The 20,531-nt window shown below is 42.5% G+C and overlaps 1 protein-coding gene and 1 long non-coding RNA gene across 3 annotated transcripts; one reads left to right on the forward strand and one right to left on the reverse strand.

Annotated features, from left to right (window-relative positions):
- Positions 1-183: 183 nt before the first annotated feature.
- stk40 (serine/threonine kinase 40) lies at positions 184-16,236 on the reverse strand. The gene is made up of 11 exons (XM_012878744.3): positions 15,991-16,236; positions 11,932-12,058; positions 11,338-11,423; positions 10,860-11,003; positions 9,160-9,384; positions 8,844-8,896; positions 4,843-4,958; positions 2,586-2,730; positions 2,126-2,245; positions 1,846-1,930; positions 184-1,496 (listed from the first exon to the last, which is right to left on the reverse strand). The coding sequence occupies exons 2-11, from the start codon at positions 12,047-12,049 to the stop codon at positions 1,278-1,280; spliced, it is 1,311 nt and encodes a 436-aa protein (XP_012734198.1). The 5' UTR covers positions 12,050-12,058; positions 15,991-16,236; the 3' UTR covers positions 184-1,277.
- Positions 15,162-20,138, forward strand: LOC118562649. Of its 2 annotated transcripts, XR_004930720.1 has the most exons (3): positions 15,162-15,291; positions 19,342-19,652; positions 19,749-20,138. It is a non-coding gene; the product is annotated as an uncharacterized LOC118562649 (long non-coding RNA). The 2 variants fall into 2 exon arrangements; XR_004930719.1 differs by lacking the exon at positions 15,162-15,291 and having other exon boundaries at positions 19,320-19,652.
- The last annotated feature ends 393 nt before the right edge of the window (positions 20,139-20,531 follow it).

Genomic DNA, 20,531 nt, shown 5'->3' on the forward strand with positions numbered 1-20,531 from the left:
TTCAGGACACTGCAGGTTCATCAACGGGAAGAAATGACGGTCCACATTCACACTGAGAAAAAAACAAACCAAAAAAAAAAAAAAAAAAAAAACACTTGTCCCATGGTTGGTATGGATAAGAAGACATGGGGAAGCTACCTGGAAGTCATACAATTCTAAATGAGTCTGAAAGTACCGGTTTCCTTGGCTAAGAAGAAATTTAAGACAGGATTTGTTTTGGCAATGGAAACGTGACCGTGCCCGAGCGTCGTCGTAGCGGCACTAAGGAAGAGTAACCATCGTCAGTATAACTTGGCCTCATTTAGTTCTTGGCATGTGGACTCCCAGGTACCTCACGATAGCTGCCGAGGTGCTAAAAAGAGATCTCCACAGGGATGAGCGAGAAGCAGGAGAGACAACGCAGAGCGCAGATTTTCAACGTGAGCTTTGATATTTCAAATCTTTCTTCAATGAAACTACTGAGATAAAAATGCTACTTATTCAGCTAAATCATACAAAGCTTATTCAGATTTTTAGAACCCGCCTAAACGGTTTCAAAGCAGTTTCACTCCAACTGAAAAACGTTAATGCTTTATGTCACTGGTGGGTCGAGACTCGGTTGTTTGCGATCCCCTCGTCTCGGAGCTGTGAGCGCGGCTTGGAAACAGACAGACAGAGACAGAGAGGTAGATTGATTTGAAGTCGGCGGTACGGATAGGACGACACAGGAAACAAAGACAAGAGCGAGAGACGGGGGAAGGTGGCATGGAGGTATATGTGAATGACATCTGTGATTAGGTGATCGGACTAACCACTGTGGGGGAGAGGGCGGCTGCTACATGATTCTGGACCTGTATTGCTCAGGGAAGCCAGAATGGATGGGGAAGTTTTAGAGGCGCGAGGAAGAGAAGCATGGGGTTAATAGTTTCTTCAACACTGCAGGCAGAACCTCATCAGCACTGTGACGGACCACGCTGACGGGTTTGTTGCACAGTGACTGTGGGCCACGAGTAGGCAAAGAACCTTTGAGTCGGGAGTTTTGTCCAGGCTTTTCCGTGTTTCAGAGAGGATCCAGACTGGGGAGGTGAAGCTCTGAGGTGGGAATCTTTTCGGGGTACCTGGCGTTGCGTCGGCTCCACTTAGCTTACTAAAACCCAAACGTGCGTCTGTCCGCTTTGCCAGCTCAGACAGGTCCCTCCTGTGTGCCAGTTCAGTTTTGGGTGCTTTTTCGCCCAGGTCCTCTCTGGTCTCCGTGGGTGCGTTTAGTTTCCAGGGAGGCTGGAGAGGGCGCTTGAGGGTTATTTCCGGAGAAATCGTTGGGCCAGGGCAGTGGCGTCGAATGGACTGACGGGTTGGGCGTCGTGACCCAGACGCCTGACAGGCGGGATGTTGCCAAATTGCCGCTTGGTGAGAAAGCTCTTGGCTTCGTGAATAGTGTTCTTCTCTTCAGCCAGCAGCAGCTGCTGGCGCATGTAGTTCTCAAATTCATACTGTGAAGACTCTTCGATCGCCTTGGCCTGGATCAGAAGAAAAAATAAATAAAAAATCATCTTGATGTGCTGCGGTAAAATAAGTCTAAAGATGCAAAATTAACATTTGTGTATTTTTCTTTAAGACAAGCAGCTGCCATTAAGCAAGGAGTAAAGCACTGGAATTCACTCCCCTTTAACTTTTTTTTTTACACTTGTCACACCACAACCAAAAAGTTACACATAGAGTCACACAAAATATAACAAAGTTTGTGGTTGTTAAGTGTAAAAAAAAATAAATAAAAAATACGTCAGGGGGGCTGAATACTTTTGCAACTCAGTGTGCTTTTAAGCACAGGTCAGGACAAAGCAAACTGCTTTTCTTTTTAAATCTTACCTCCTGCAGATGTTCTTGGTTATTGACCTGATCGTCAATATCCGGAACCACCTGTAGGGGGCCACTCATCGATGAAACAGACTGCCTGTTATCAAGTAAACCCAAAAAAAACAACATGATCACCAAACAGTGAAAACAACATGATCACCAAACAGTGACAAGAGTTTCCAGTTATGAAAGTGAGAGTATTTTATGGTTACGGGCCATGGTGCATACTAAGGTCCGACACATCATGAGTTAGTTTTTCATTCTTCAGACGACCAACAGGTGGAGCATTTACCATGAAGCAATAATGGCACTGAGTGACTCCAGCACTTCTCCTGCAGCCAGCCTCTGCTGAGGGTCCAGCACCAGCAGCTTTCGAATGAGGCACACCGTGTTCTCAGACACACGACCGTCTCTGCGAGGAGGTGGGAAGAGCAAGCGGAAGGTTATTTTAGCAAAAAATGTGAAATATTTGCAACGTACCAGCAAAAATCATTTATAAAACGCTTAAGTGCTGCACAGAAGGCAAACATTAATTCTCAGCAATGCAAAAACTCAGAATCAGCATGCAAAAACTTCCAAAACGACGCTAGAAATACACAAATCATAATTTTATATGTATGGGAACTGCTCTGACGTCCATTTAACAGTTTATCCTTGACATCTTTGTGTTGTTTTTTAAAGCTGTGAACGAATAGATACAGAATTAATTGGCTGCTGTGTTGCCGGAGCGCTGCTTCGGGATTAACACTCACTCTGGAATAGAGTACTCTGCAGCCTTGATTTTGCGGAAGAGTTCTTGAGGTATGCTGTCATAGAAAGGGAACTGGCCATACAGCATGGTGAACAGGACGACACCGAGGGCCCACATGTCGCTGGGCTTACCGCGGTACGGGCGACCTGGAAGCACAAGGTAGAGGGCCGTCACAGTTTTTGTAACAACAGACAGACGTGTATACACAAAAACGCTCCGTCAGCACGCACGACGCTGATGGTGATATTATTCCACTGCAGCGACAGATGATTTCCTGTTTAAAAAAAAAATAACTAAACAAAAACATTTAATGAATTCAAGCCCCATCAAGTCGTTCGGTTTTAATCATTAACAGAACTGGCAAACACAAACTAAATGACTCAGCGTTTATGGCGCTTCATTGAAATGTGCAACTTTTTAAAAAAAAAACAGCTGCGCATGTAGGACGAATGAACCGGAGCATCAGAGGCTGCGCTTTACCATAGGCTGTGTTGCTCCAGCCAGAGAGGCGGCAGCAACAGCAGTCGGCAATTATATTCAAGCTTGTGTCACCCGTACACAGGAGGGGGGGATGGGAGTAGTTTCCCTCTGGTGAGTCATCGGCAGATGAGTCACTGGAGCTGTTTAATTGTGCGCCTGTCACGTTATGCTGATAGGCGCGCGGCGGCTTCATCTGCAGCTTTCAACCGCCGGGCACGCTGGGAGACGCAAAGATTTGAAAAATCGTTCTACGTCCAGGACAACATCCAGGATGCTGATCGGAAAGTAACACATGCAAACCGACGCGACTCTTGTTTTTCCCGCAGGAGAGCGTGTGGCCGAGCGCCGATGTTGCAGTTAATGAGAAGTGGGAAGCAGAGCTGGGCTTTTCCGGATGTTTTTTTTTTTTTTCGCTGTACGAAGACAGCTTACGTGGGAAAATTCAGCATTACCATGAACACAGAGAAAGCAAACAAAAAACAAACACTGGCTATTGCAGCTCCCTGATTGCAACACAACTTCCTTGTAGTTGCTTAATAATCAGAAAAATCAAACAGCCTTTTAATATTACTCAATTCTATGACAGAAATCCCAGGATTGTGTCTAGAATCACAACAGTAAAGTTTAACTACAACGTTTGCTGGAAAATGATCACAAATAGGTAAACACATTACAATCATACTTTGATTCACTTCTAACGGTAGTGAATAAATGGCGTAACAGATCGTCACACTTTACAGCCGAATAAGCAACATGTCAATTTCAAACTTCCAACCTCATGTTCTGTTTTTATGACTTAGAGTAAATAGCTTATTTGGGATTTATTATCAGTTGTACTTTTGGTGCTCAAGTGATAAAACAGAGCTGAAGCTGGGCTATCTGACATCAGGACAAACATTGATCAGCTAAAATCTATTGGCTACTAAGAACAGCATGAACTGTATTACCCTAGATTAAGTACAGTTTCTAACAAATCACAGTCTGATAAGTAATATCTTTATTTCTCACACAGAAACAGGAATATTAGTGATGATTTGTCAAGTTCAGGAACATTAGGTCCAGTTTAAAAAGGCAGAAATAAAAAGGATCTTGAGGCCAGAAAAGGATGAGCTTTTAATATCAGTTTGTTTTAATCTTTTAGCAATTTTGCAATTAGCATTTAATAGCAATTCAGTTGTTCTATCTGTAGATAATGGGGGGAAAAAAGATCTTAAGTCTGGAATCTCTGAAACTTTTGCAATAGTTTTCATTTATCCACACTTAACCGAACTTGCACTGCAAAAACAGAACTAGAAATAAGTAAAATGTTCTTAAAACTTGTGCATTTTTCCTTGATTTGAGCAGGAAAATAAGACTATTTGCCAATGGAATAAGATTTTTGCACTTAAAATAGGAACAACTCACCTCCATCATCTTATTTCAAGTGCAGGATGTCTAATTATCTTATTTTAAGGGTCAAAATACTCATTCCATTGGCAGATAATCTTATTTACCTACTCAAATCAGGCATAAATACACTAACTTTAAGAACATTTTACTTACTTTTAGATCCATTTTTGCAGTGTGGAAATTATTCACATCCAAATTAGAAACTTTTCTTGCTTTTTTTAGGAACCCTAAAACACGTTGAGTCACAGGACAAACAGGTCGGACCTCTGGGTAACTTAGCAGAAGGTATCCACGGCCTCTTTCAGCGACCAAGCAGCTTTTAGCTCTTTACGGGACTAGACGCTAACTTAATTTAGGAAGAATGTGCTGGGGACATATTTTTCACTCACCACTTAAAACATCGGGGCTAATGTATGCTGGGCTGCCTCTCTGGTCTTTCAGCAGGTCATCCTCGCTCACCAGGTGCTTTCCCAGGCAGAAGTTAGTGATGGTGATGCGGTGCGTCCTGGTAAAAAGAAAAAATAAAGTTCAACAACCGTTTTAAAAATGTTTAGCTAACTGAAGCTCAGGATATTTCTAGCTTTGCTGACTCATCGTAAGAACAGTGAAGAAACAAAGGCTACAATCCACACTGTGAATTAACTTTTTAATTTACTTAGAACAACAGCGCAAACTTTCCACGTTTCCATAAATTAGGATTCTTTATGGTTTTCATAAGCTTTAATGCAGTGTGTAAAGTAGATCCACTGTTTCCAAAGTCAGCGCCCACCTTCCCACACTTTAATAAACGATCCAGGCAATATAGTGACTTTATTATGGTGAGACCGATCGCTATTATGAAATTGGCGTCTGCTGAAATGTGTCACTAGGAAATGGATCAAAGTAAATTTAGTTTGCTTATGATAGAGTGAAACCTGACTGTCCTGAAGCTCAGGCCTTTTCTGCGGAGGAGAAAAAAAAAAAATAATAAGTTGCACTTTGACAAACATATGAGTCAACCTGTGGCTTATGTTGATTGCTGCAATGACTAAGCCTGCACAGTGATGTGTTGGAAACTGATTTTATATAAGCTGCACAAGATTTGAAATGTATATGCAAACATGCAACATGACACGCGCCCACAATCATTCCCATGCTGAAGTGGCACGCACCAAAATGCTCTAAAATGACACGCGCGCACAAAAAAAAAAAAAAAAAAGCTGCCGCCGTCTACAGCCTGGGTACTCTCCGTATCATGCTTTTCACCCACATCCGCTTTCTAAAAAGCCTGAGGTCAACAGCTTCCCCTTTTCTCTCTCACTTTCACGCCCTGGTCCGTGGCACATATTCGCCGCCCCAGTTAAAGCGTCTGGAGCCGATTGCTGATGAACACGCATTTTTCCGCCAAACACTCCCAATATCAGCGTCCCTGTGGACGATTGACTCTGCGTGGCGTTCCAGGAGACTCAGCCCCTTCAGAATGTCTCTGGAGTCAAAGCTTCCGACAGCAAATTGGCTTTGTCAATTACCCGAGGAGAAAGCGATGCTTCAAGGACTCGACATGAAAGCCTCCTTTATGGACGAGTCTCTTCTTTTGTCTGGGAGCATCACGACCCGGGCTTCTATTCTTGCACCGGAGATTGGATAAATGAGATTGCGTGTTCGCCTTGTGAGGCGAGGGTCCCCCAGGGACAGTGGATAAACCACGCAGTCTCCGCTTCCTGGTCACATGACTCCCAGTCAGGAAACCAGAGCCCTAAACAGCCCTGATGACTTCTCCTTTCCGCCCCGCAATAAAAATACATGTGATGAGAAGTGAGGTTAATCGCAGGGCAGGTCCTACAGCAAACGTCAGTTCTCAGAACTGGCAAGGACATTCTGTTAGAAGGGTTTTAACAATACTCTGGCTTTAGCTGAGTAATATTCAGGCATCATAGGTAATATATTACTTTCATGAATCATTCCACCGTAAATGATTTAACTTAAATTGTATTAACAAAACTAATTATCGAACCATATTATAGAACCAAACAACCAATGGTTACATCTTATATATAGGAAGTCATTAAAACTCAAAAATACACAACCAGTGGCTGTGCAGATTGATTTATCACATCCTGCTTTCACAACAGCTGGCTCTGGGAGAGGAAGTTGCATCATTTCTTGCACAAACTGCTGATCTTTTTGATGCATTTGGTGCATTTCCCAGAACATTGACAAACAACAGGGGAGGAGAGAGGGGTTTGATTCAGAATGACTCTAGGTGGTTAATGTTTTCCCACACTCAGCCCATTCACACACACACCTCTGCAAGGAAAGTCAAGCATATTGGTGAGATATATATATAGAGAGAGAGAAGAAGAAAACAGAGAAAAGGGGTGGCTGTGTAAAAAAAAAAAAGCAAATTATAAAGAAAAGAAATTATGACAGTGTGTGCACATGTGAGTGTGTGTGTGTGTGTCTTGCACTGCGTTGTGAGTCAGCTCTGAGCTATTGAGCCTTTGGCATGTCTCTCTTTTGTCTCCAGCCGGGACGGAGTGTTCCTCGCATTTACTCAGCTCCCCACCACCTTCATCTCCAGGCCTAAACACTGTTTCGTCACAATACCGCTCTCACTAATGCTGCTGCTGCAGGTAGGGGTTGTGACTAAAAAAATATGACACATGGAAAAAAAAACTTCATAAGTGTTACCATGATTGCTCCGCCTTGCTGGAGATGTGAGGTTACTGTATTTTGGGAGAGAAGGCGGCCCTATAATCCATGCACAATAGCTTACACCAATTTGTGTACAGATGATGCTTCTTTGAAACCAAACTCCACTCTATATATGTTATAGCAAAATTAATAAAAATACTTATGATCAACAATTAATGGCACATCTGACAAAATGAGTCCTGTTGGATGAATCTAAGCGTAGTAGTTGACAAGAAATGGATGGTTTGAACCTTGATCGACCGGTTGGAAACTCAGTTTCAACCTCTGTTTGTTCAGAGTACGTCTCCTACTAAGTGCTAGCAGCTGGCACAGACTGTACTCATCGGTGTAGATGTTGTAACTGAGTAAAGAACACCAAAGTTAGCTATGTTCGCAGCATCAGCATGGTGTTAAAATGAAGCTGGGGGGGGGGGGGGAAGCTAAAAAGAAACCATCTTTGATATGTCTGCAGTCCATTCGGGCGTAGAGAGAGCAAACACATCAGCAGCAGAATATCCTGGAATATTCACACTAAAATATCCGTTTTTACAATGCTAGCCACACTACTCGGCAGTATAAGTTGTTAGCGCACTTTTAAAACGTCAACCCAGTTATTTTAAAACTTTAGAACTTTACCGCAGCATGTAGTTGCCTCTGCTCTTAATAATTACTCCAAGTATGAAGGCTACAAAAAACATCATTTTTAGATCTTTATATATTGCAGTTCCTAAAGAACTTTGGAATCAGCTAAAATTGAAAAAACAACTTATTATTAATAAATGACAGCAGAAGTCTGACACCTGCACAAGGAATTTAAACAGAGCAGTTAGGAAACCTCAACTAAAGCTAGTCCTCTGGTATCCTGCATGCGGAGGAACTGATGCACCAACACAACAGAAAAGCTTAGTTGCAGAGGCCTCTTGTGTAGGCTACAGTGTAGGTTGAGAATGCATTCTACAAAGAGGGAAAAATCAAGCTAAAGTGAGCGTAGGAACAAAGTGAGTGCGTGTCAGCTTTAGTCATTCACTTGTACCCAAGCAACTGCCTCAATACTTTGGGTAAATCTGCAAGATCATTCACTTCTTGTTAAAGTCAAGTCAAGAGAAATTAATGCAAATTCTAATTTTATTTCAAAACTATTTTAAGCATTTATCAACAGCAGCAACCTTTCAACAGAAAACCTTACAGTAAGGAAGAGTTCTCACCATCTGAATCCCCTTTCATATCCCCTACACATGAGTTGGCTGGAGAGTTTACAGATGAGTAGTTTTCCATCCTGCATGTCTCAAAGCAGCACTTTGACCTGAGGTGCACTCAACAGGGTCTTCTGTGCATTACTACATTTCTCATACGCCCCCAAACCCAAACACTTTCCCACCCAGATCAAAGCACAGTCAAGTTCTCTGTTTTCTTTTAGCACCAGAGTCCATTTTCAAAACGATGACAATCGGGAATTAATAATTCATCTTTACTCAACACACTGACATAGCCCTAGATTTGCGTACAAGCGACCAAGCCTTTAGCTTCCTCCTCTTAGTCGAAGAATGTGGCCTCTGTTTGGGTTTAAAGTTAATGCACGCTGGATCCAGGCTGCTGGGACTACTCAGCCATCATGCACATTACTGCCAGGCTAAAGCGCCAGAGCTGGCACAATGGGCGGCGTTATTCGCCACCAACTGACCGACAATGCGGGATGAGTGACTGAGCGTCGACTTACCGTTTGTTCAGCACCATGTTTCCCAGCTTGAGGTCTCTGTGCACAATGTTTTTCTGCAGGCAGGAAAGTGGGAAGGGAAAACAAACAAAAAAAGAAGTTTGGTCACATTGTGCTCAATGAATCATTGGCATAACAAAAATCTGTTTCTAGGAGTGGCAGCAAGCCTCTGAAATGAGTAATCAGAAAAATGTGCAACTAACAAACAACAACAAAGAACGCTGTAGTGAAAGAAACAAAAAGAAGCTTTCTCCATTGATGGAAGAAGGGTAGCAGATTTTGTTGCATGTGTATGCTTTGCAATGGTGCAACAACAAACCTTATGAAGGGCCTCCACCACACGAACAACATCGTAGAAAATGACGATAGCTTCGCGCTCGCTCAGTCGCTTCTCCTTTATAACGTAATGCTGGAGGTTTATTAGATCTGCGGTCTTGTCGCTGAAGTCGTGAGCGCAAAGGCAGTCCAGCACGAGGCAGATCCGCTTCTTCATCTTACGGACTTTGTTGGCCTCCATGTCCTCCACTATTTCGTAGGCGCGATCCTGAATCCAGAAATAAGTGTGGGGAGAAAGTGTTGAGAGGGTGTTCACTTCTTAATCTGACAGAACAGTTGGAATCTGAGATCCATTTTGTCTGTGTTCAATCGATATAACATGTGATTGAATAAAGTATCCAATCAGATGATAAATGTATCTACAGTTACATGGGAAAAAAAATCCTCAGACGATATGAAGGTATCGATGTCCCTGAAATCGGCCAGTGACCAGAAACTGACTGACGTTGGCTAACAAATAAAGTAAAGTTTTATCATTTTAAGCTTTCGACCTCTATGTGTCGTGGAACGTGCAAAAACCTAAACATTGGCAGCAAGTTAAGGTAAGAGTCTAAATTCTCCAGCAAATGACCATGGAAATAATGTCTCTAATGCTAGACACACTATTCACAAACTTAAGATGATACAGCCAGTTTACAGGATCAACTCCAGGTTTATATTTCAGTTTGTTTAAAAAAAAAAAAAAAAAAAAACGAGTAAAACCTGTCGTACAGGGACTCCTTTCTCACACAATGACCTAATAGCACCTCTGTCCCTATTTTAAATAAATAATCGCCCTTCGCAGGAAGGCTAGGCAAAAGATATTTTTGACCCGGTTCATATATTGTCATGTTGAAAAATCATAAGCAGCTAAATTCTTTATCATTAGCAGGCGAGTCTCAAGACAAAGGCCACCATTCAACAGCTGACTACAGCTGATATGAATAAGGCGCCTGCACAGTCAGAGGGGCTAAAAATGGCTTAAAAAAAAAAAAAAAAAAAAGATCAGAAAAGGTCATTTCTATTCTTGAAAGTCAAGCTTACATAGACTAACCGCTTGTTTCCTATTGATTTCTGTATCGGGTTAACAGCTTTTTTTTTAGATGCAGTCAGCGTCTCTGAAAGAATGAACCACGGACCGGTTCACAGACAGTCGAGATGAACCATAATAACCTAATCAATATTACAGACCTAAATGAATCAGCGTGCACGGCTTAATGCTGCTATTCTAAGAGCACTAACAAAGTGAAGCAGGATGTGAATGGAAGACAAAGAGAGCTGATGCAACAATGAAGTTAAAGGAGAAGGCAAATGGGACAGCAGGTGAGGAAGAGGGACAGAGAACAGATCCAGATAAACATATCAGATAAACATAGCCTTTAATGGAATTTCTACTGGCCTACTGAAACAACCTTGATAAGGGAAGGTACAGGCAGCTGACTTGGCTGATGACAAACCTGCTGCAGCTAATGTGAACTGGTAAGATCAAACTGTTACTTGCTCTGGTGTTGTTAGATATATTTATAACTGGAGCTTGAGAAACAGAAGCTCTGCCAGAGAGACGACGCTATATTTAGAAAGCTGTCACACGCAATTCTCATAAAAACAGCGACAACTTCTTCATGTATTTAATTTAAAACGTATTGCAAATCTGCTAAAAGAGATGCATGTTAGGTGAAAACGACACGCGGGTCTAAAACGTACCTGGAAGAGGCCGTGATGGTGGACCACTCCATCCTGGTTGTGCAGCAGGGAAAGGAGAGAGTACTCTGTATGCAACAGCATCTTCCCCTGCCTCTCCTCCTGGGTCTCCCCGGCAGAGTCCACTCGCTCCTCCAGCGTCAGGATCTGACAAACAGAGCAAGCATTAAGCACAAGAAAAAGATAGACTCAAGCAGGAACAATCTAGTGGTTCTAAATGGACATCAACGGCGCAATATTTGCTTTGGAGACCCCTTGAGTGCTTAAAACCTAGTGGCCAATCTCATTCAACACACCCAGCCTGGATCACATCTACTTGTTTTTGTCAGACTTCAACAAGGGGGGCGCAATAAACCGTGCACCACGAGAAGGTCAGAAGTTCAGATGTCTACGGAGACGGCCTAAAAGCTGTCATGTTGAACTGAAATTTTAAATACAAGCAATCAGAGGAGACGTAGGCACTGATTATAAACAGACTTACTTTGAGCTGGTAGAAGTCATCGGTGCCATCTTTCCTGGCCAAACACTGGACTATGCTCGGTACTGGTGAGTTGCCCAGACGAGGTCCTGCGAGGACGAGAAAAAGAACAGCTGCATGACCAAAAGGCAGTCGACACTGTTTGCTCTCAGCAAAACTCATCAGGGGCCGTGTGTACATGTACCCATTAACACCCCCGGTGCAATGTTTTGTTTGGCAAAGGTTTTGGTAAACAGTGAGGAAGCTGTGCTGCAGAATAACAAAAAAAGATTCAGAGTATAGCAAAGGGTTATATAATCCCGGAGGAAGAAAGGAAGGAAAAAAAAAAAAAAAAAAGCTGCTCCAGCATAGACCTGAGCCTTTCTGGCCAATGTCATGAGGATCAGCAAAATTCTTCAAATTCTTGTCTCAGGCGTGCGTAAGTCCACAGCGTACTCACACAGGCACCCCACAGCTTGGAAACACAAACGCTTTGCCCTGAATTTCAACAGGTTATGTGTGGTGGCAATATGCACCGCATACATTTATAAAACTCTATAATGTCCTTTAAAAAAAGGGTTTCTGTGAAACACGTTGAACGGCGGGCAGCTTCCATACCGAGGATGAAGGGGCCGGCTCTCTTGGCGTTACTGCCAGAGATCCCAGGACACTGCAGCTTGCTGGCCCGGCCCGATGTCTCTCCAGCCCCCCTCTCTGACGAGCGCCGTTTGGACATGCTGGAGCTCTGCGGGCGACAAATCTGATTAGTTCATGGGATAAAGATAGCCAAGTAAAAAGGGAGAGTACACAGATGTGACCAGAGCAACAACGACGAATAACTAAAGGATTGTGAAAAAGAAAACACAAATAAGCGTTTTTAAAAAAAAAAAAAAAGGCATCAACAATTCTAAGATAATTATACTTGGCTCTTTAGGAGAAGTTCAGCCAATGAAATGGGAGGACGCTGGTTGGTGAACCGAGGTTAAAGGAGCTAAAGTTCAGGGCAGCTCCACCCAGCCCGTCTTACACCCCCCCCCCCCCTTTTACGTTTACACACATCAGTGTGAATGTGAGGCCATTACAGCTCCATTTAGAATAATGGCTGTCGGCGTCAAGGCCAGCACCTCACATCAGGCAACGTGGCTGTGTCACAAGCTGCAGGTTAAAATACAAGGCACTTGCATGCAAATGCATGGCTCTTGCACAGGATTATTATTATTTTTTTTTTTCATTTGACTCACTAATCCTAAACTTTCATCCCTGCAGCAGGAGACGCGGGTTAAGAGAAATCCCCACGCTCCTTAATCTGCACGTTCCATCACGGCATCTGTGCAAAGAGCTCGTCCAGCCTTCAAAAACGTGAACGCGTGTCTTAACACGACCAAAACGTGAAAAATACCGAGCAGTTGCTCAACGACAAGGAAGCGAGGCTCAGACCGGCGACAGGGTGACACATCGGCATCATACAAACTACTTTAACCGACGCGGCCGCCTCTCATCCGAGCCCACAGAAGTCAGAGAGCGAGAGGTATGCCGTGTTTACTGATACCCGGCGCCCATGTGATGAAACGCCATCTGTTTCCCGTAATGGGGAAGTGGAGTCCTGAACCGAGAGGGATGATTCATCCTGCTGTCGTCCCGAGATTTTCATTGAACCGAAATGCTTCGATGTTCAGAAAACAATCCTCACTTCCCAAAACGTCAAAAGTTTTGCACCGTGCGTTCCCACGGGGCACAGAAGGAGAAAGTAGCATATACGCTGTCCTCTGTGATGACTGAAAGATGAGGAAACAATGTGAAATAAAAAAAAAAGAAAAGAAATTCTGTTCAAACTACCACATGTCACAATGAATGCGTTAAAGGGGAAGGTAGGTTAAGAAAAAAAAAGTGCAACATTTTGAAAAGGTATTGTCTAACTGTGGAATCCCAGGTTTCCCTTTTTTTTTTTTTTTTTTTTTTTAAATCTATTAAGACACATTTATGTTGCAGGACCAGTCGTGTACCATTCGCCAGTTGGCAAGCCGGGCCACGGAGGAGGTAGACAGTTGGCTCTTCAGAAAGGGCTAGTATAAATTCTCACTTCCATGAGGCCTTTTGAGATCCCAGACAGCAGACAGTGTCATCATCGCGTCTCTCTCCCATCTGTCTCCGTTTCTGCTAGTCATCACCCACTGAGTCTGATGAGTTGGAGGTTTTCTGACAACGTTTATGCCGCACCGCAGCTCAGAGTGACACCGAGTCACGCCGGGAATAGTAAGATAACGTCTTGCTCCAGAAGACGCGAAGAAGCAGTTCAACAGGTAAAACGCTCCACGAGGTTCCTTGACGAGGGATTGCATTATTCGTGAAGGAGGCGACTAGAAACACGGTGGACAGGCAATCGAACCAGAGATGCATCAACAACCAGACAGAGACCGGAATCAGAAGGTTTCCTGTTCAGCAATTTAAATACAGAAGAATCGACTTTTCCTCCAGCTCTGAATGCATCTAAAAAGACACTGTGCAGTTTGAGAGACATGCCTTGATGCATGAATGGGGACAGTCTTTTAGTCAAATTTTTCTCCCTCATGCGTTAAGGTCCTCAGATATCACTATTGGAAACAAACAAAATCAACTATTTAAATAGGAGATGCACCAGTCTGCTAGAGATAAGTAGATTATTCCTTGATCGCCTCTGACTGCTGATCAAATCCTTCTTTATTTCCACTCTTCCACCAATTTTAAATCTGTAAACAGAAAGGCCAAGGGTACGTACTTTGACGCAATTCCTTTTAGGTTGAACAAAAATAAAGGTTGGGGGGTCACATGCTTTGACGCATAACTGTAAATTATTTCCTCACTATCTATTCCATCCACTACTTATCTCCCGATCACAGAACCTGCAGCACATTTTGTCTCTTATGCGCCACAGCCCTTGGGTCAGACATGAAAGAAAACCACAAATCTGTGTTGGTTATAGAAAAGACTCTCTGTTTACCGCAAAGGGGCCCAGTTTGACATTTGGAGACGGAAAAATTAATGAATAATAATCTGCTTATCCACATGATCTGTTAACATAAGCTAAAACTGCTCATTGTTTTCCCCTTGATGGACTCTGATCTGTGATGAACAGATCAAATCCACGTACGTTGAAAGCATCGAAACTAAGAGCGAGCAATATTTTAGTTTCATAAAAACACATCAACCGAGGTGATATACTTTGAATGTAAACATCAAAGTATATCAACTTAAGGACACATGCTTAAATGCATAAATAGGGATCATCTTGTAATTTCTTCATCGTTTATATTCAAAACGGCTAAGCCGCACATTTCCTCTCTCATGCAGTTCCTGGACATGCATGTCAATCATTATCTCGGATAAAAACACCCAACTGAGGTGACATTAACACACGAGACACAGAACAGAGGCTCCTTAGTCCTCCAGCTAAGAACCTGCTGCAGGGTTGCGGGGCCAAACCCAGACACATCTTTAAAAGAAAAAAAAAAAAAAAAAAAAAAAAACAAAAAGGTCGAAGCAACCCACTCCTGCAGGCTGACCTAAATGACATCAGCGTGATGACAGCACGCCCAGCTATCCTTTTTCTGACACCGCTGCAACTTTCTGCATACGGCCAGTGGTCTGGCAAACGGGACCGGCTGTGACTGTACCAGAGGGGAGCACAAGCACAGATCCAGCCTCTGAATCATATCACAGGAGAAGAGGGAGAGAGAGAGAGAGACGTGCCTGCCAGTGCCCACGAGAAATGTGGGCTTCTTTAAATAGTATCAGAACAAAAACAACCACGTAGGTGTCTCACGACTCACCTACACAGACTCAGTGGCATGTGTGTCTGGACACTGCAGGGAAAAAGCTGCACAAAAAAAAAGAAAAGAAAACACTATCTTTGCACACTTGATAAAAAAAAAAAAACATGCTTCAAATCAATCAGCAAGTAAACAACCCAGAGAAACGTGCAGTTTTGGATGGACGTGGAAGGTCAGCTCACACACTTTTACTTCAGCTGGTAATGCATTCATCGTTGCCATAACAATGCCCTTGACCACACGGGCACGCGAAAGGTCACGCCACAAAGATAATTTAACAGTAAAAAAAAAAAACGATTGCACAAAGGCGGCTGCCGTGCACTGCTTGGTGCCATTTTGGGTCCACCGGTTCTGGACACTCTGTTCTGGCGGCGTGCTGCGTAAGACCTAACGAGTAAAGCGCCGACGCTGCGCCTCGCCAAGTTGGACACGAGCTGATCGCAGAAAAAAAAAAACAAGAAAAAAAGAAAAACTTGGAACGGCAAAGTGTTAGCGGCAGACATTAGGCCGACTCAAGACTCCAAACAAACACGCCGTGTCACGTTTGTGTAAACCGGGACAAACTATTTAGCAACCGCGACGCTAACTGCCGTCCCGTTGCTAAATTACGCTACAGCAGCTCTGGGGCTCGCGAGCCACACAAAGGGACACACAACACAACACAACGGCGGGGTGCAGACCGCACGCAAGCCGCTGCTAGCGCGAGCGCGTTCGGTCTAAAACGCACCAGGGAGGTTTAAACATGGCCACGGCGGAGCTAACGCGCAGCCGAAGTCTCGTCGGGGCAGCTGGGAGGCCATTTAAACAAAAGTACGTTGAACGTTACAGCTGGCTCGCGGTGAGAGAAAGACGGAGTCCCAGCCTCGCTTACCTCAAAGCCAAAACCGCCGGCTAAGATCTGCGTTGTCCCCTTAAAATATCAACATTTCTCAGGCGAGCGCTGTGCTGCGTGCGCGGAGCTTCTCTCTGGGACGGGAGAAGCCTCGGAGGTTTGAGTTTCGCGTTGTTTAGCCTCTATTACTGAAATGAGCAATTAAGGAAAAGCCTCCGCTTCTCGCTGATCGCATCTTTCCACAGCGACAGCACCACCTGACAACGGAAATGACGCACAAGGACGTTTGATTGACGGCGACGTCTGACCAATGACAGCAGTCGTTTCTCTGTGAATGGCCGTGCCCTGATGATGAAATTCTCTGCATGATAAAAAAAAAAAAAAAAAACGTTGCTAAATGAAACCATGACATCATGGGACTTCTCATTAAAACTATTTGCCAGACGTTTCTGTGAAAATCAATTACACAGTATTTCAATGCATATATATATATATATATATATATATATATATATATATATATATATATATATATATATATATATATATATATATATATGCATTGTCCCATTTTAGATAAATAAACTCTAATTTATTTCAGACATTTCTTTTGGCATTTATTGAACGTCATGTCGTGGTCAGCTTTTGTATTTTATTATGCTAATTTATTGCAAATTTCTTTTAAATAATTTGTTATTTCAATCCTTGTTCACATGTTCTGTGTCTATTCAGTAGTCTGTTAATCTGCTAAATGCAGAATATTGCATTGATCTTCAAAAAAAACTGACGACAAAACACATGAAAGCGGTTTGAGATGTGGACAAGGGTAGACTGAAGTGGCTAAAACTTTGCTAAGCTCTTCAGAGGTCATTTAAGCCATATCTTTAGAAAATGGTATGGTCTGGTCAAAACATAAAGAATGATCCTAATTGCTTACATAAAAGGCAACTGGACTTCTTTTGGTTCTTGAAGATATTTCACCTTTCATCAAAAGGCTTCTTCAGTTCTACAGATTGATTTTTTTCAAGATAAATGTTTTTGTGTTTTATAATGATATGGACCAATTCTTTCTGAAATAAAGTTGAATTAATATGTTCTACTAAGACGATTTTGAATCTCAGCAGGGTTTCCTGTATACCGGCTTTTAGTTTCGCCAGAAATGATCGCCAGGCAGACTGGTTTATGACTCCCAGTAGGTGACATAGTAGACAAACTCTGGCTCAAACATGTACTGTTCCATCTCTTGCAACACAAAAGCCACTTGAATGCTGCAAGATGTATGTGGAAATATGTCAGAAGTTGCTTTTTTACCATAACATCTGGTCATGCCAGCAACCCAAATACACACCAAGCAGAAATAGAAGATTTCTCTTGAAAGCACTTTTTAAATTGTCGTATCCTACAGAATACTGCAGCAACCTGTTTTATTATTTTATATCTTATCACCCAGATGTGTGTCTATTGTCGGTGTGGATAATTTATTTAAGTTTTAATACTGTAAAAGTGATTGCAAATGTTCCAATTAAGTACAACAATTAGTTTGCAACCTTTATATAAAAGTACTGTGGAAATTTTATAGATTTGATGATTGTAGAGATATTTGAGGCTCCATTCTGCTAAAAATAGCTATTTTCTTTTTCAAGCAACTGAAATGAAATGTAAACATGTAAGAATACATGCAGGCTCAAAAAGAGTCCTAGAATTCCACCCATCACCAAAAATACAAATGAACATTTAAAGGAAGTTTGTTCTGTTGATATGCTTTGAGAAATGCATGTTTTTCCTATTCTAACACTATAGTCTACAGAAAGAAACCCCTAAAAATATAATGTAAGCCTGCAGGCACTTTTTATCTTGCTAATTCTACATGTCTGTCTCCAGTCAGGTGAGTCTCCGGAAAGTTTCGTAAGAGCTGGACCAGTGGCGGGGCAACTTACCATGTTGGGGTGACACACTAACGCACGGAGCCACAATAGAATTTCAAGTATTGGTGAAACTTGAAATTTAGGTCAGATAACTAAAAAGAAAAGTTTTATTGTCTTTAGAACATTCTGCTATCTAAATTCATGATGCCAAATGTAAATTGTTGTAATGAATCTATTTGGCCAAACACTTCAGTTTTAATTTAATCAAAAAACAGGACATGCCTCCCAAGATGAAGGACGTTCCTCCCCCCCCCCCCCCCCCCCTTCCTATGCTGCTTTTGGAATAGCCTCTACCTTACTGAATGGCCTCTAAGCCAATGTCAGTGAAGGACTCTCTTACTATCTTCAGCCAGCATCCTTGCAAGGTCTTTTGAATTTGTTTTGGGATTGATATCCACATGTTCATCTCTTTGACAGAGAACCTGCCTCCTTTTCAGAATGGGATGATGGCTGCATATTCCTACAAATCTCTATGGCTGCGTATAATGGTTTAAACAAATTAATGTGGCACCTTCACCTGGAAATAGTATCCAAAGATGAACAAAGATGGATGAGACAATCCAAAATCTTACTTGATTTGTTTCTGGGTTTTCTTACAAGGTCAGACAAGGATGTAGTGTTTTTGAATTGACTTATTAAAAGTTTACTAAGCCATGACATCATCATCCGGACTTTTAAAGCATTTTAATGAAGACATAGGTAGTAATCTTCACCGCTGCCCTTCCTGCACCCTAATCCTCCCTGCCACCTTCTTAGTGGAACAAATGTCTCAAGATACAATTTCATTTTAATGACACACCAACAGTAAAATTCTTCATTTGGGATAACTATATGAGTCAGTCCAACAAAATTATTGGGTTTAGTCACTTATTTATCAAATATATATGTAATATTTTTACAATACTGACAATGTCAGCTTAGTGTCATTCATGTATTGAAAATCCAGGCTTCCAACACAAGAATTCACACCTAGGTGCTCAGAAAAGTAAGCTGGAGGCTCCTTGACTCTGCAAGCATGCATTAGAGTGCCTGACATTTTGCAGAGCCCACCTAGCCTCCCAATTTAGACTCACTGATTAATCTGATATTCCACCCACAGGTAGCAGTTTCCAACCAGTGGGCAGATGTGACAGACACCGAGAGAGCAAGTTAAATGGCAGTGCCACATTTGAGTTGCACCAGTCTTCCTGTCTTGACTCAGCACAGCATCTAACCCCGGCCACATGAAACACGTCAGACTGCGGCTTTACAGTGTCCTGCCCACACCCCTTAAAGAGGAAACTGAATCAAAACTAAAAAGCACACTCTCGGAGAGCAACTGCTCCATTTTTAATAGATTGACCCAGAGTGCTTATGCGTTGAAATGGTTTTCCTTAAAATGTTTAAAGCAACGGCGAGTACAGTTCAATTGTGCAAGCCTCGCAAGGATGACTTACTAAAGCTTTGGTTTCTGTTTGCTTTGTAGGTAGGCCGTGTCCTCGGGGCCCTGAGTGTTTCATGTCTCTTACAAAGGGATATCATCGGGAAAACCTCACCAGAAACCTCCTCCCCTCGAGATCAATTCAGAGAAATGTCTCAGCATGTTTGTCGCCCTGGAATGCACTGTGTTCATGTGTGTGAGGGTGGCTGACTGGGGGAGTGCAGACAGTCTCACTCTGACTCGTCTGCAGGCGAACAGAAAACACACAATAAAACCATCTGTGTTCGTTAGCGCTGTTACGATGGCAACTATCGGGATATGTTTGCTTTAAAGCTAGAGCGACACTGTGGACTAAGGTAAGGGCTTTTGTCTTCATGGATCTGATTTGATGTATTAAAATAACAAACCAGTGCACAGAAATATTAAACAGGCATTTGTTTTCTTTATTGCAGATGGCAGATCATGCTGTGGAAAATTTAACAAAATAAAAGTGGGCTAAAGAAGATCGGTCATCAAATGTGGCCCCGATCCTACAAACGGTCCATGGCGGTACACTGTAGAAGTCTTTGGTTGTGACTTAAAAAAAAAAGAAAAAAAGAGATGCTTAACCTTAAAACAGTTACAACAGCACCCTCTTCTGTTAGATTTTATGTCCTACAAGCCTCAACAGGGTGAAATTATTGTAGGTTAATTTTAATAAACTGTATTCTCACAAAGCTAATCTATTTCAGCAATTTAATTCAATACTGTTGTTAGACTCATTATACACATATTTTTTTTCAGTGCTTATTTCTGTAATTGATGATTATGACTCACAAACAAGGACCCCCCCCAAAAAAAATAAGTTTGCCAGAGACGTCAAACATGAGATAAGACCAATAAATTATGGTTTACACAGATATGTTATCCTCCTGCAGAAGCATGTCTCTGTGTTGTAGAGTATATGTACTTAGTGATATGGTTAGGGTTTCTTTTGGATTATTTGCTGCATCATACAGTGTTGCACTACAGCAAAGACAATCAGCCTGTGGCACAGCTGAGATGTTAAGACAGCCCAGGTTGCTCTGATAGCGGCCTTCACTTCGTCTGTATTGTCGGGTCATGGTATTTTTGTGTGACCAAGTACAGGGATCACACAGCAAAGCTTGTCAGCAGACAGCTACATTAACTTTGGACATGCTAAAACACAGTGGACCAAGACCAAAAGATGACTCTGGAAGCTTCCCACTGGACCT

This window comes from Fundulus heteroclitus, chromosome 3, assembly GCF_011125445.2.
Source record: "Fundulus heteroclitus isolate FHET01 chromosome 3, MU-UCD_Fhet_4.1, whole genome shotgun sequence".
Lineage (NCBI taxonomy): Eukaryota > Metazoa > Chordata > Actinopteri > Cyprinodontiformes > Fundulidae > Fundulus > Fundulus heteroclitus.